This window comes from Tympanuchus pallidicinctus, unplaced genomic scaffold (genome assembly GCF_026119805.1).
Source record: "Tympanuchus pallidicinctus isolate F22 unplaced genomic scaffold, pur_lepc_1.0 scaffold15, whole genome shotgun sequence".
Lineage (NCBI taxonomy): Eukaryota > Metazoa > Chordata > Aves > Galliformes > Phasianidae > Tympanuchus > Tympanuchus pallidicinctus.
The window spans coordinates 23,227,541-23,244,978 of NW_026294669.1; the positions used below are offsets into that span (position 1 = coordinate 23,227,541).

Consider the following 17,438-nt stretch of genomic DNA (forward strand, 5'->3'; position numbering starts at 1 on the left):
AAACATAAAACCCTGACTCTTTGATTTAGCATGCTCTATTGTTGCAGTTGCACAGAGGGAGGGAGGCAATGCATGTTATTAGCAGAGCTTCGGCACTGGCAGTGAAGTTAATGGCACTGGGGACAATATTTCCTTTCCTTTGTCAGCTTCAGTGAAGGAAAATATTTTCAACACAACTTAGGGATTTGTTTCTCAAAATCCCAGCTTCAGCAGTAAGCTTGATACTTGCACCACAGCTCTGACAGTCCACTCTTTCTGCATGCTACAATCTGTTCTCTCTTTATCTGTGCCAATAAACCAGAACCTTGAAATTATCTGAATTCCTTCAAACAATGTGGGCTGAAGGTAATTCTTCTTTCCAAAACAGGCTGGGGAATTAAAAGAGAAGTAACAAGCTTGACTGCTGCAGCAACCATGTCACTGTATCCAAAGCGTGGACAGAAGCTGAAAGAGCTCAGTGGTGTTAATAGTTCTTTAGCAAATTTGATCTACTAAATTTGTTAGGAAATTTTTAATGTAAACAGAAAAAAGAAGCTGCCTCACCTTGAAACACAAGGACCCAAGCGGAAGCACTGTAAGGGAATAACCACATCTCTATAATTGACAATATACCACTGCTTAGATAATGCCTTCATTCGTTTTCACTTCTATAATTCACTTACACAAAAAAGGCAATCTGGGTAGCTGTAATCACACGTGTAGGCATGGGTGCTTTCTGGACAATGAAATTAAAAATGAAAAACCATAGCCTACATTTGCTCATTAACAGTCTTTCAGTACAGAAATAGTGTACTGAGTAAAACACTTCTTTTGTATGTGTAACCACTGAGATTAATTTTTTATGCATGAAGGAATGGCAGCTTCTACACTCACGACGTAAGGAATCGCTTTCAGTCTTAATTAGGAAGAGAAGCATAGGGAAACCGAAATATTAGTGATGGGAAGAGAGACATTTTGTGATGGGGTAATAACATGAGAGAAAAGAGCTCTTTTAATGGGAAGGCTGGATTTAATCATAAAGTGAAGCAACAAAGGCTTTTGTGAACCTGACACTTTCCTTGAGGCAACTCAGCAGGAAAAAATGAAACTTCTAGCTTTTATTTGTTAGCTGCTTTTTAGTAGTGCTGAGTGCGTACACTGAGAAGCTTTCAGCTATCTATAAAAATGAAAGTACAATATTTAAGACTTCATCACTTAATATAGCACAGATTTTTATTATAACAACACATACCATACAACACTGTGAGAACCGTGCTAGTTGCTAGCTGTGTTGAAGGGAATGCAATGCAGCTATTTGGTTTAAGTGAGGACAGCATTAGATAAGACTGTCCCTTCCCATCTGTCTCTCCCTTCCAGTCTGTTTCGATTCTCCAAATTACTACAGAAAAAGTGCTAACGTGAAATTTTGAAATGAAGCACCCTAACAGTGGAACAGAATTGGGAAGCACAGCATGGAAGATGTCCAGGTGCATGTGTCTGAAAGTTTGGAGTTCTCAGCTCTACTGTTTTGTTATTAGCAGCCTAGATGACACTCAGCGACTGAAATTTTTTTTGCTATTTCTCTCTCTTCTCATCCACACAGTGAAAGCTTCACAGATGCATTAAATGTGGTGATCATAATACATGGTGGTGACCACAATACAACTTACAATCTTCTGATTTTATTCATAGAAATAAATTAAGTAACAAGCTGAGATACAACTGACTGTGTTTGAGCAGGGGGGCCCACCTTTACTTTGTCTGCAAAAGCAAAGCTCATTCATTACCAAGAGAAGCAAAAATCCAAAATCATGGCAACAAATAGCAAATTTGTTGAAAACTGCTTCTATGCTACTCCTTCCAGCTCCAGCCAAGCAAGAGACAAAGAGAGGTAAACACCTTTCTTCCCTTTGGGGGAGAAAAAAAGGGGAGTAGAAACAAAGCAAAAACCAAAGCAGCCTCAGAAAATCCTTCTTTCACTATCAAGTGAGTTGATCACTTAGTAATGCAATGAAAGAAGAATCAAATCCAGTAACAGCTAACTAAAAAGTATTATGTACTTGACATAGGCCAGTGTCCATAAAAAGGAGTGAGCAATAAACCTTAGCCAAATTCCACTGCATCTTTGAAATATCGTGCTCTTTTGTTACAATAAAGTAAATCTGTTTTAATCTTTCATTTTTTGGGGATGTAATTCAATAGTCTCCAATTAAACTGGAGTAAGTTAGACCAGAGCCAGGGTAGTTTTATTAAATTATGGACTTGGAGAAATCACAGGCTGAAATTCTTAGGTCTATGGGCATGACATCAACCGTATCATGATAATTATGCTTCAAAAACTACTATATATCTTTTTTTTCTCATTCAAAAAACCCAGACCTCCTTCATTCTGTCCACATCATCAGAAGCTGTAGTTCAACACCATGTTTTCACTGAAGGTTGGATCTTGACAATTTCTTACATCTTTGAACTGAAGTCTCACAAAGCTACAAGATTTTCTGATCCTTTGGGCAGAATCACAAATTCTCAGTACAGTCAGATATCAGCAGATGCTTGCAAATGACCAGGCAGCAGATGACTGAGCTAGTAAGTAGAATCCATAACTGGGCCTGAATTACTTTTTTTTCTGAGATACAGAATTGTGTTTTGCAGCAGCCTTCTTCTGCGAATAATCAATTTTCAGCAGTGAAGCATCATATGGAGATTTTTGCACTCATGCCCATGTATAAAGCTGGAATCAGTCCCATGCATGTGGTAGTCTGCCAATTTCAGTAAAACATGGGTGCCAGCTAAAGACAGATTTAATATAGCTTGTACAATGTAGAAAATTTTCAGTTCATGCCAAAAGAATCATGATAATGTTAATCATTGTCAAATGATAAGAATGCACTTCACTGTGAGAAATCACATCTGTTGTCACTTGTGGAGCTTTACATTGTCATTCTTGAGCTTCAAACAGTATCCTTCTGAGTCAATTTCAATGCAGAAGAACAGTATGTAAAGATGCAATACTGTTTTTCATTACTTGAAATGAAAAAGATACAGTAAATCTCTAAAACTTCAAAGAATTCTTCCTTTTCCTCAATTCCTTACTTTGAAACCTTCCTTTACTGAAGCTGATGTCTTATGGTTTCTCTCTGTTCCCTTGTTCATCAAACTAAGAATGTACTTGAGATTGCATTTAAAAATCAAGTTCTATTAATAACCACATGCCCCTAAATAGCAACATGATTCAAGGACTCTGCAACTTCTGAGTACTCCTCTGCAAAAGCAATGAAATAATTTTTGTATTGAACTGATTATGAAAATCTTCCAAACTTTCAAACTGGAAGGTCTTAAATAAAACTTACAAGAAATTATTCACTTCCATTAAACCATTATCTACTCTTCACCTTTTGCTTTAGCTTATATGTGAACACAAGAATATTTTTAAACTACATACAATGGCATTCTGGTTACACCTTCTTTGTTGCAAAAGAAAAGATGACCAGCAAAGTGCTAGAAAGTGGAATAGGACCTCATGCATAAGATGAAGTTGACTGTTTCCCATATCCAGAAAGAAGCTAGCCAAAACCGAGTGCAACTCAAGGACAAAATAGGTGACAGGGGTGACTTGATGCGTGCTACCTGAGTCACCTAAATTTTCCATAATAATAAATAAATAAAATGATGAATAAATCATGGCATGTTTGTTGAATTTAAGTAGTCTGCAGCAAAGCTGGCATGTGATGTCAATAAATATGCAAGTTTACAGTGAAAAAGCAGAAATACAATTAGAGAACCAAATCAAAGCCAACATTATCCACATGCATTTTAATATCATGCTTGTTTTAAACGTCAGAACAAGCATTGTCATACTTCCATTAAATTTATACACAATTCAGACTTCTAGCAGTCTCTACATTTTTGAATACAAACTCTGGTTTAGGCTGTAACAGTGATAAGAGCAACTCAGAAAGTTTGGATTCAGCTATAAACTCTCTTAATCTTCTGGGATACTCATATCCTGTGTTTACCCCATAACAGACAACCAGCTGCCGTATGTTCACTTTTAAACTCTCTTTTTCACTGTCTCCTATGTAGACAAAACATTTTTTCTCAGCTAAAATTCAGTTTCATGCAAAATATGAACTATGTTTGATTCACAGCAGGGGTATATGGGCATGTTCTTGGAATACTGAAGAATAAAATACGTTAGTGGTGAAGGCAAGGGGAAAGTTTTAGTATATTAAATAAGCACTGGGAAACAGAAGGTCTAGGTCATAAGTCTTCTGTGATCTCCCATTTGAACAGGACAGGAATATAAAACCAGTTTTTAATTTCTTTCCAAACAGAAAATCATGTGACTTAACCTATTTAATAACACAAAACTATCAGGTATGCATCATATCTTTTTTACTTACAAAGCCAGCAAACCAATCATGTAGCTTTGGAAGCATGTTGAATCAAGATGTTTTAACAATTTTATTTCTACTTACTTCTGGATATTATATCCATAAATGCTTCTGGAAGGTAGGGATGTTCTAAGAATCAAGTGGAGAAGAAACTCTTTTTTTGATCTGTAGCTCAAGCAAGACTGTGCCTCCCCAAACTATTCCAGAGAAAAACTAAAAATAGAAGTATGTAATTCTTTCTTGGAGACAAAGCTTCCTCACAGTTATCACTAAACTATTTAAATGTGTATGTTATTAACATTCTTCATTTTGACAAGTGCTTGACAAATATTTTTAAATATTTCCACAGAAACAAGCAATATTAAATCAATCTGCTTAGAACTTGAAAGTCAAAAGGCCCAAATAAGCCAGTGTTTTTACCTATGACATTTTTAGTAAAGAACATAATACTTCTGTCAACACACACATAAACTAGAAAGTATCCAGTAGAAACAAACTTATTTCAGAGTATAAATCTTTTTGACTCTACTTACATACACTCTTTCCCCTTTCAGTAATACTTCCTACCATGTAACGACGACAGTTTTACTCACAAAGTGCACCAGTTCATTCAAGAAATCGAAACAGTTACATAATTTTGAGGCAGATTCAAGGTGGAAATATAGGAAAGAAGGGCTCAATACTTTCTGGTGAAATATCAAAATGTGATGATATTAAAAGCATCAAACATGCACTATGTAGGGAAGTTAAGACATACATTTCTTCTCATTATTGAACTTGCAAAAAAGGTCAGCTTTACAGGAAAAAAAAAATTGTATTTTAAACACTCTTAAAAAGCTACAGGTACACACACACTAGTGCTAGTCGCAAGTAAATTAATCTGAAGCCTAATTTTTGTCCCAGTTACTTAAAAAGATGCATTCTCAAGAGAAATATAATACTAAAATGAATTTCCTTGTCATTGCACTATAAGGTAGAGAAAAGGCTATTGTAATTTCCACCTCACTGCCATTGGACTAGGCCATAAACCTGGTTTCCTCTAAACTAACTGATGCTATGGTTAGTAAAGGTTTTAGTAATCATTGAGACATATAGCCATAAAACCAGCTGCTGAAAATAACTACTTTGTGTAGGAGATAATAACAAAAAATATTTGAAACAAACAAAATAAAAACACGACACATATCACTGCAGGAAACCTGATGTTAGATGTTGATTCTTCAGTATATTCTGCATAAAACACGGCAGAAAACAGCCAATAGCATTTCATTTCAATTGATCCAGGCAGAACAATAGTTGAGTACTGTATGAGAGCAAAAGACAGTAAATACTACCTGGTAGTCTGCTCATTAGCATCTTTCTGGCATAAATTAAACTAGCAGTGAACCATTCAAATACAAGTGCCTCCAAACACTATTTATCAGAGAAATTCATAACAATTAAATGTCAGCATAATATTTATGGAGGCTACTTATTTTCCCAGGGGCGCCAAAAGTCTGGAGAAGGGTTGGGTCAAGCAAACTGCAGCTAGTGTCAAACAGTAGATAATGGAGCATAGCCACTTGCACAGGCAAACATCTTCCTTTAGATCTCTTCCTGTTAAATAACACTGCATCAAATAGTATCTGCATTGTGCCTGGAAGGCTGCATTGCTGTGATTCAACAGACTATAAATCTGAAAAGCTCATTAAGTAAACAGTAACAAAACCAGAAAAAAAAAAGTTGAATTACTATGATTACGAATATTTATTTATGCCATCACGTAGCAAGCATATGATCAGTGAGGAAGAATTGAGCAAAAATACATTCTCTTCTCTTCTTCAAAACAAACAAACGAACATCAAAACCACTGCTTTGGATGGATATTTGTAGAGCGACTAGTTTTGGAAAAGTAGAGCTTTAAGATATACTTTTCCTTTTTCTGTTCTTCAGCAGATGATACTTAAAGGTATCCTGGCTTCTCTGGAAGGCATAAAAATCAGATGTATTTGCCTAAATTGCCCAATAAAGAAGCACACTGACATGTGACATGTCTATGATTTCAATTTTTGTAGGTAGATGTAACTAAAGATTTTATAGAAGCTTTACCCCCATGCCTGATCTTCAGGAAATGTAAATATTTGGAAGACTTTAGGAACTGCATTACTTTTCATGCTTTTTGGAATACTTGCTTATTTCTTCTGTTTTACGGCTGACTCGGATGAATGTTACTTCTCTTACTCATTGTAAAGAATTTATTATAAACCACATGAGTGTCCAATTTTACCATGCAAGCTGTAAACAGCAGAGTGTCAGCTATTGAGTATCAATTCTCAGGGCGTCTTAGTCAAGAAGAATCAAAATTTCATGTAGCACGTTTTTGAAGGAGTGCTTCTTGTATTTGTTTTTTTATTTCCTTTTGGGAGGGTTTACAGACATCCAAAACATTGCCAGTGGTGGCAAGGTACAGGCAAGGTAAAGAAAAGACTTAAGGAGTGACAGTTCTACAGTGACTGCTGGTTATAGGTTACCTCACAGTAATTAACTGATTTAGTAGAGGTGCAAATACAAGTGATTATAATTCTCCTGCATTAGTCAAAGTACACAAAATGGATGTTTATTATGGACTTCTTTCAGGCTAGCTTTGTGTTGGCTACAGGAGCACAGGTTTTATCTGATGCATCATAAAGCTGGAGTGAAATGGGCAAAACTTGATTTTCATAAAAACTGCTACTACAAAACTAATCTTGCAAAAATACTGGAACCCTCAGCACGAGTTCATATTGCATCATTACCTTCTCTCATTACACTAGAATAGGGTTTACAGTGTCACAGACTTGAAACACAGGCGACCTGAGTCTGCGGTTCTTTTGCTGGTGAGCTTCACCAGATGAAGCAGGGCCATCTCCTTTCACTTCATCAGCTATTCCCATACCCAGACAACTTTCTGCACTGCAAGGGTGCAGCTGAGTGTGGAAACGCCCAAGGAATCCAATTTAGGAACTGATTCAAGTCAAAATTAATCAGAGTAAAAAGTATTAGCAGGTTGCTTTTAACCCACAAGAATTCTTAGCACAGCATCAAAAAGTCATACTAGCAGAGTTAAGAAAACTTGAATGGAGGCAAGAATGAATCACAGGAGAGAATCTAACTTATCATGGCAGCTGAAAAAGGTCAGATTCTTTGGGACCACATAGCTGACAAACTCACGCAGCTCACAGATCAGTTTGGCAACTGATTTTCTAGGAGAACCCACAGGAATTAATAAAACAAATCATGTAACAGTATTAGACTTACACATAGGTTCTGGCAAGCAGTCAGAATCACCCGATGTTTTAGGAGTAAGTCATGTGCTCCTTTTAAAATACCTTGCATATATGTACTTGGACAGGAGGTGTCTGAGGGGGCTGGGCTTGTTCAGCCTGGAGAAGAGGTCCCTGTGGGGTGACCTAATTGCAGCCTTTCAATTCAGCTAAAGGGAGCCTATTAACAGGAGAGAGGGGAGTCAACTCTTTGAAAGCATAGACAACAGTAGGAGAAAGGGAAATGGTTTTAAGTTGAAGGAGGGAAGGTTTAGGTTGGATGTCATGGGGAATTTCTTTACTATGAGAGTGGTAAGATGCTGGAACAGGCTGCCCAGAGAGGTTGTGGATGCCCCATCCCTGGAGGCGTTCAACGCCAGGTTGGATGGGGCCTCAGGCAGCCTGGTCTGGTATTAAATGGGGAGGTTGGTGGCTCTGCCTGTGGTGGTGGGGTTGAAGATTCTTGAGGTGATCCTGATCCTTGAGGTCCTTTCCAACCCAGGCCATTCTGTGATTCTGTAATTAGAGCCACAGTACTAGGCAAGCTGCTGCAGTCTTTAGCAGGTACTGAATGCTTTCAGTAGCTCCTTACAAGTAACTCTAAACAGTTTCCTAAAGATAATGAGAGGCAAAGGAGAAGGCTTGCTTGTTTAGTTTGTAGCATGGAGTGCCTAGTTGTTCAGCTTTATGGACTGTGAAAGCTGAGTCACTTCACTGTCAGCTGAAACTTTCTAATCCACATACTCAATTTCTGTTCAGCTAGCTTTAGCCACAAAGTGCAATTCTCTCTCATTTTAGTTGCTACTGCTCAATATTTTATTTCCTTCATAAAAAAAAAAATAAATAAATAAAGGAATTTTTTTCTGTCACTATATCTCTTTCTTCTCTATGAAACCATATTTTAAAAATTCAATGACTTGGTTCATGAAATGATGTGACAAGGTGGTAAAGGAGGGGAAAAAAAAAAAAAAAAAAAAAAAGAAGCTTCCAAAATACCTCTGCTACCACCAGAGTGTAAGCACTCTGTTCCTCTGCAGTTTGGGAGTCAAGCTTAGTTCTTTTCATCTTTGGTTGGCTGATTTTGACAATCCAGGAGGTCTTTGCTTGGCAAAAAGGAAACCTGCTGGTTAGATACGATGGCAAAGCAGCTTGGGACTTGCTGCTAACCAGTACACCTCTAACCTTGCTTTGCAGAATTAGCTTTCTCATCGACCTGTTGTGGTTTAACCCTGCAAGCAGCTAAACAGCACATTTAGTTTGCTTGCTCACTTGCCCCATTCCCCCCCTGCCCTCGAGGTATGAAAAAGAAATGGAAACTAAATAAAACTCATGGGTTCATGAGATAAAAGCAGATTACTAAAATAGAAGACGAAAATGGAAAAAAAAATGCAATGATAACAACATATATAACTGCAGCGTGATTACTTGCAGACCAAGGCACAGCATAAGTACTCTCCACTGACCTATACCTTGCAACCCCTCAGAGGCAACTGTCCCCTGGCCAAGTCAGCACAGCCTTATGGTCTTCAATACAGTATCATGTGGCATGGAAATAACCCCTGGCCTAACTCAGGCCATCTAGCCTGGCTCCGCTCCTCTCCTGCTGTTGCATCACCAGACCGGTGGCTCTTCCTCACTAAGCAGCCCACCCTGGCATGGGCTGTGATCCCATCACTCAGCAACAATCAAGACATCAGTGTGCTATTAACACAGCAGAAATACCTGCAACTGTTTTGTTTTAGTTCTACTCCAGAGATGATACCAGGAGCAAACCAGACTGGGACACAAATGCAAACAAATGGAGCAGTGCTAATACTCAGTTCACTACTAAATATTTATTTTGTCATCTTATGAAATACATCTTATTTCCATTAACTTGAAGTTATGTTTCTCTTTCAGAAAGAAATATGAATATGCCTAGTTTAATTATAGCATCCACTGCTAATAATGTAATTCCAGTATTTAGTCATGTGGTGTACCATCAACAAGACAGCTTGCTTTTGCTTACCCAGATGTTTTGACTGCACTTTGTAGGACCTTGCTGTGGATGCAGAGCAAAAACCAACAGTTATATGTGGGAGTGCAGCACAGTGAACTGAGTTTTTGACCAACAGCTTTGAGAGACAGGTAACTACTTTGTAGCAGGCTTCAATGTGTACCAACTAAATTAGAAAATGATGTTGTTGAAAGAAAGATTCACAATTGGTCAGCCCATGGGGCAAACAAGAGCCTCCGCAAAAGTAGCTGGAAGGGGCTTCAATTAGAAGGAACGTAACTATTTCAGCAGCAGATGATATGCAGTCTCTTTCTAGGCAGAGATCTGAATTGAACATGCACGAGTTAAATAGAGAAAGCATTTTTTTAAATGCTTTCTTAGAAGCATAAGTAGAGGCAAAAGCCTAAGCTAAACAAAAATAAAGAGGATAGAAATTTGAGACTTCATTTAATTGCAGTTTGACAGTCAGCTTCATAAAATGTTTTCTTTAATTTCCTTTGCAGTGTTCTCAGATAAAGAGCATGATTTTAATGGGAAGCGTATGTGATGGCTGTATGCACATGTACATTTGAAGATCTGGAAATAGGGGACTTCCCTACTGGATCATACAGAGACTGCAAGATCTGTAAAGACAGAATTTTGTTCTCAGTTATATCATAGGCAAATTACGGCTTGTGGACCACTCCTTCAATTTGCAATCATCTCTAGAAGAGCTTTCTTAAGCACAGCAATTCACCTACCCACAGCAAACTGGAGGACTAGCATTTCCTCTAATCCATCAAAAGCACCAGTAAGTGCTAGCCATTGCAGCAAAAATTAGTATGAACTGGGAAATAAATTCTCTGTGTCCACTACAAGGTAATGATGAAAATTACTTTCTAACAACAGTATCATTATTATACTGATATGACTAGATAAGATAGTTCTTTGTGTTGCTAATCCTAAGTAACTGAGTATGGATAAAATATCTATAGTTATTGAAAGTCCTAGAATATATTTTAAATTGAATTGGATTAATATTTTTAGACAACAGAATTATTGTGAATTGTTTACTAAGACTACCCAGCTGCAGAAAAATACTTTGGTTTTGGAATCGAAAGAAATTGTTCAAACACATAATGGAACATTTCTTATTGTAATTACAGAACTAACAGGAGACATCTCAATCCTGGGTAAATCGTTACACAATTTCTTCATTTTTCAGTTCAGAGCATTTCTGAAATCATGCTTGACAAATAGTGGCTTTTATTTTACTTCAGTTCCATTTAGACATAGCTCTCATTTGAATTTTTTCAAGAACATATGATTTTCCTCTAAAGTAAAGTTTTCACATTAGGAAAAAAAAAAAATGCAATATTACAAGTAAAAACTTCTTGAACTGTATATTCATTTGTTCCTAATGTAGTTCCCACTACTCGACAATTTCTGGATCATTTTTTATCAGTTTCCCACCTCCTAGTTAATCTTTTTTCCTTTGATTCTACAGTACTCATAAGTTTACAAACCTTTATATCACAAAACGTCAGGTTTTGATCATGATAATCTCTCCACTTAACTTTTTGTGAGCTTTCATGGCTTAGACAAATTGCGCATATAGACATGTTATTTTCCAAGCAAACTTAAATGCCAAATACAGTATAAAATAGAATATGAACAAGACACGAAAAAGCCAACCAAAAAAAAAGAAAAAGAAAAAAAAAATCAAACAAGGTTCTCAGAACTGTTCCACAGCTTTCCCACCAGTATCTGAGAGTCTGATAAAGGCACAGCTGAGGGAGGTTTCCTAGCTGAAATTATCCATTCCGGTCCCTTTTAGACCTAGCAGGCTGCTAACCTGTGGATTGCACTTGATGCCTTTAAAAGCATTTTTGCTTTCAGTTCAGCAGGTGTGAGGGAATGCATTTCTCTACTTTCCTTTCAAGTCAAGTTTCCCCAGCTCACTGACTAGAACCCTTTTTTCCTCTACAGAATTTGCACGCATGCAGCAATAGGCATTTGTTACTGCAGCACCCCAGGTTCAGCAAACTGACTCCAGAAGAGTCAGGCTTTTAGTGCCTAAAAACTCTCCTTTCTGAAGTCTGTTTTTGGATGCAGAGTAACAGAAAGGGAAGAAGATATGACAAGAAGGTTCTGCTTTTCCTCAATCCCGTCTGCCATCCAGCTTAGCACAAATTAGTTTTAGTGGTCAGCAATGGCAATAGCAAATATTCTCTGATTTATATCAGTAACAATTACAGGAAATAGTTTATTTTAACTACAGTGAACTCAAACCCCACAGATATTTCAGATGCTCCATTTTAACTTTTTCTATTCAGAGATCTCCCAAAGAATTCTGGCAAATATGCCATGAAAAAAGTTATTTTCTCACAAATTAATTTAAAGCTCAGAAATGGAACTCATTCCTAATACTGGGTTCAATGGTAGTGGAGACAGAAGAAGCATCTTGCAAAAAAGATGCCTACTTGCAACAAAAGGTATATTGTGGGTGAGTCTGTCTGTTCTGTATGTGACACTGAGTAAAGTGGCAGACAGCCAAGGCATACTGTAAACAGACTGTGCACCATTCCTCAGCATAATGAGGAACACAGGGTTAAGTCAACTGCAGATTAAGGAGAACACCAAACACTGCAAAGTCAGTGAGCATACAGAGCCCTTCTTTAAATCCGGTTCTCTGGGTGAACCCTTGTGAAGCAAAATGCTTAAAAGAAGTTGAATCTCTTTCTGAGCTCACTAATATTCTCTGTCAGTATTGGAAGAGAAGCCTTCATGGGCAGCAAATACTCCAGTCCTGTTGACACCAGAATACTATTAAACTGGAGACTTAGTTACTGTCTAAAGTAAATTCTTACCTCACAGAGTGAAAGGCTAAGCAAGAACTCAGTGGCATTAAATGCTCTGAGAAGGATGCACCTGGACAGACCATGAGGAGATTCCTTCCAGAGAGGAACATACACAACACGTTCCCAAGGCAGGCAGTGCCAATTCCAGTGTAGTTTGAACTGCTTTTGCTTTTACTCTTCTGAGTAACAAAGAATTATTTAAATCACACTATTATACGACATATTTTGCTGGCACTTGTTATTTGTGTCTGCTTTCTCCCTGAAGTATGAAACAATAAAAGCTTGCAGTCTACATACTGAAAATGTCTTAATTCAAAATCAGAAGCTTGAGTCAAGACAGAAGTGTACACAATTCCTTTCCACAAGTCCTGTTACAGCAAGCTTGTGTTTTATACACTCAGACATCAATAAACTTAATACCAATGCTAAGGATCAACTTACTTCAAATTAACCTTTCCTCTGCCAGAGCAGTTCTTCGTTTGCAGCAGTGCTGCAGTTTCTGCTACAGTTTCAGTATGAAGATAAGAGTCGGATTTTGACTTAGAATGCAATAGGCAGAACTTGGCTCTAAGGCCACATAGACAGGGCAGAAGCTAGGTATGGACTCTTATTCTACATATCCAAGTATTTACTGCAGGACATAAGAAGAGCAGTAGATTATTGGTTTGCATGGTACCTGTTGGAATAGAAACTATGTAGAAAGGCTTTTCTGTCCAACATTATTCACACTGCCTCGTTTTCTCATTGGTTACTCATATGCAGATTTCTCATTCTTTAAGAAGTGTATTCAGTTCAACTAGCTTAAACAACAGACTGCATTTAGAAAATAAAAAAATAGAAATAAAATATAATTTTTAAAAAGACCTACAAGATTAAATGTATATGGAACTCTGCACACAAATCTTTATTTAAATGTAGATTATGTAAAAAGCTGACATGATAAAGTGAAATACTATCTTAGTTAAGGGCCCACTGTGTATCTTTTAAACACTAACTAGACAGTTACCCAAATGAAATCTTTCACAAGTAATGACCTGCTTGCAAGAAGATGATTGGAACCCTCAACTAACAAAGTATAGCAGACTGCATTTAGCAGTCCTCTGGACTAGAGCAAGAAAAGATTCAGCCCCATAATTCACACTACATCTTGACTAAAGTGTAGAAATATTACTAAAGGGTGTAATTTACTTACACACACACACAGTTTCACTAATAGTTCTCCCCCTAAGACAAAACAATTCTCCTGACAATTCATAAAGGATTCTTCCCAAATGAGTGTTGGTCCTACTTATCTGTCCATCTTTCCTCCCACATACAAACAAATGTATCTGCACCAGCAAAATTAATCCTTTTCCTTAATGTCTGATGTTTAAACTATAAATTCAATATAAAGATGTGCTCTAAAAAACTCAAATCTTTGAACTTTTCCCATCAGAGCATTGACTGGTCAGTGATTTCCTTTTGACTAGGGAATGACTAAAATGAAATCATTGGGAAGTCTGAGAAATACTCAGCTGAGCATTTATATAATAATATATTTATGTATAATATATTTTTTTAAAATACAAGTATTTTAGACTGCAGTTGTAACAGTCAGGTGAAAGACAGTTTTCAAATACTTGAAACCATTGTTTTAACTACTCCTAAAGAACCCTGGGCCTTATTTGCTGAAGCTGCTTCAGAAAACAAGCTGAGTATCACTACTGTTTAATTATTTACTTTTGTTTGTCTAATGGAACAATTCTGAAGGAAAACATTTCAGCCCAAGAAATACCACTCTTACTCTGGTGGTAACAGAATATACAAAATGAACAAAAGCAGCAGATTAGATCCCACACAAATAGAAGCCTGCGCAAACTGATGGAGGTCTCTGCTGGAAAGGAAGAGAGGGAATCTTATAACTTCATAAGTACCTAAAGTTTGGGAGTCAAATTGACGGAAGACGACTCTTTAGTGGTGAACGAGTGCAGAACAAGGGCAACAGGCAGAAACTGCAACACAGGAAGTTCCATATTAATATAAGGAAGAAATTCTTTACTCTCAGAGTGACACTGAGGCTGCTCAGAGAGGTTGTAGAGTCTCCTTCTATGCAGATACTCAAGACTCATCTGGATGCCTACCTGTGCGACTTCCTGTAGGGCGCTTGCATTATCGGGGTGGTTGGACTCAGTGATCTCTGAAAGTCCCTTCCAACCCAAGGGTTGGAATTTTGTGATTCTGTGCTTCTGTGTTTGAAACTCAGAGGCAAGATGTGTGGCATCAGGCAGAATATTTACTCTAAGTGCACTGCGCAGTTTCTAGGGCTAATGTGTTTGCCAAAATGCATAGTACTAAACAACGATGATAGGATTCATAGCAAATATTCAGAAGCATATCATAAACAAGTTCTGATAAATTTCTGACCATAACTGAAAAGTTGCTTTCCACAGAGGCAAACAAACTTTCACATGAAAGAAAGCAGACAGCAGAAATTCCTTTTCCCACAGCCAGCTCAAATCTCCACCCAATGCACAGGGGAAATAGGTAGAGCCATAGCCAGTGCATTCAACATTTAGCATTCAAATTGATGCAGAGATTTCAATCAAACTTTTTCCTTTGACATCAGAAAAACTGTACAGTAACTGTGGCATACCTTTAGAAACTCAGTATTTCAAATATTTCCAGCTAGAATCAATGTCTTATCATCACTTTCAAAGCAGAATTGTAACGTGTCTTTTCCTTTGTAACATCACGACACCAGATTTCAGAGAAAAAAAACAGACAAGTACTTGGAAGAGGTGCTGAAGTTTAAGGTGTTTAGAACACATTAGTTGACTTTCTCCCTGACATGTTGTAGAAGTTTGTTTATTGATCACTTCCACCAAAAAAAACAACACTGAAATTTTCACAAGCATACCAAATTATACATAGCAGGTGCATTGTGTTCCCTTCAAACAGTTCTTTAATCAGTTTTTGGCATCATAAGCACCAGAATATTTAACAAAAACAAAGACCAAAAACAGAGACAAAGCATCCTCCTAGCATCCTCCCCATAACTAGGTATCTTTTAACAGCGTTCTTTGCATTCTCAAAAGGCAAAGTACTGATACTTCCTATGAAACTGCTGTAATATACTTACCCACATATATTGGCAGGAATGATGGAACAGCTCTGGCAATGCTGATTCTGAAGATAACATTTACAAAATCACATCAGAGCTAAGGGAGTGTAAACATGAAAGGACTTACCTGCAATTTCAGTTTGGATAACTAGTCATCTGTCTTTTAAATGAGGTGATTGAACCTTATATTGCATTCAATATTAATCTAAGTACCATGATACAAGAGAGTGATGTACTGTATTATGAGAGCAAATACTATTCACAGCTTAGAGATAATTCTGCCATTTGTTAATTAGTCATTTTAACGAATGAAAACAGTCTTTCCTAAGGAACAGAACAAAAGCCAAGGAGGGAAGTACTCACATTCCTTTGAGCCGCTGCCACATTTTCTCTGCATGTCCTCCTATTTGATACTTTATAGAGGTGCTTTCCAGTTCCCGAGTTGTTTCCGTTGCTCGAGCCCCCATCGTTACTGTCCTACAGTGACACAGTTATAGTCAGGCTCAGCAGCAAGTAAAAGCATTCCTCAGTCCACTACAAACGTCAGAAGATCCACGTATGTTAGACAGTAGCAGCTTTCACATCAAAACACATCAGAATTACAAGAGCTGAGGGATGATTCTGCCTGAATCGCTACTCGGGCAGAAAAATCCACTCTTCCCCCCCACAAGCACAGAGCAGCACACAGCTCCTCTGACCTCACGAGTCTAATCCATACGCGTGAGCCAGCTACTACGCTACTGACTGCCTGCACAGGCTCCTTCCTCACGCACTTTGCCTGCAGTAGGAATATGCACAGAAGCACAAAAGATGCCTTAAAACAGACTATAACGCATTGCCATGCAGGATAAATGTGAACGGTTTTAACAATCCAGAAGGAAAGAAAGCCTGGCTTCTGCTCTGCAGGTTGGAGAAACAGGCTGCAATAGGAAAGCAGATGGTAGGAGCCAGTATCACCCACATCACCCTACAAAGAGGGCACGTTCAAATGCCACCACTTTCTTCCCTTTAGATGATCCCAAATTGATTTTTAAAGAGTAAATCTCTACAAGCTTCTTGAGAAGAAAATGACCAATGTTAAGTCGCAGTGAAGTATAAATCCCCGCAGAAGAGAAATTAAAGAGCTCTACAGGTTGTTACTGAAGGAGTATGCTGTAATGATGACTATTCACCTTCTCCTAGCAACTCCACACAGTAGGTTGCTGTCAGTTTCAGTGGTGGGAAATGCAGCAGCTGCAAGACAGCCCGCTCAGCGAATCCTGTGGGACAGCACCACACTTGTGTCTGCCAGCAAAACTATTAAGTGCAGGCAAACAACACAGGGGTTGGGGACAAAAAGGTATGCCAGCCACACAGCACATTGCCAGGGCTGCCTTTCAAGTGCGGAACTAAGTACCTGGGTGTACAGCCAATGCTGGGTTTTGGAGGGGGCAAAGGAGAGGATTTCCTTGATTGCCCAGCCACAGACCTGGCTTTGTAGAGTGCCTCCTGTACTCTATAAACAGCACTGCAGTGAATCAGAAACAATCTTCATTTCTGAAGCAAAAGCCAAATAATCAAATATTTCACAGACTTCTGTCAGAGCTTGTGTTTGTTTCAGTCAAGAAGCCAGTCAAGAGCGGGGTGCCAATTGGCAGACAATGTGCCTGCTGTCACCAGCTGCTGGTGTCACCCAGACAGGAAAGGGGCACTGAGTTGGGATAGATCACTGTAAACCAGGGCCCTCAGATGCCATTTCAAAGGAGCCTAAGGTAGAAGATGCATATCCCATATGGCTTTAATTAGACATCTTCATATGTATTAACTGGCACGAAGATGTGAGCTGTCAAGAAGTTCCCATCTGATGCA

General features: G+C 38.1%; 1 protein-coding gene across 8 annotated transcripts in view; it reads right to left on the reverse strand.

Annotated features, from left to right (window-relative positions):
• The window catches only part of PDE1A (phosphodiesterase 1A), a 197,445-nt gene that overhangs the window by 128,185 nt on the left and 51,822 nt on the right, over window positions 1–17,438 (reverse strand). For 3 of the 8 annotated variants that reach the window (XM_052676054.1, XM_052676052.1, XM_052676060.1), the window contains exon 2: window positions 15,954–16,067. In XM_052676054.1, the coding sequence (XP_052532014.1) occupies window positions 15,954–16,057 (104 nt within the window). In that variant the 5' untranslated portion in view covers window positions 16,058–16,067. The other 5 variants (XM_052676057.1, XM_052676055.1, XM_052676061.1 and 2 more) reach the window with 5 other exon arrangements.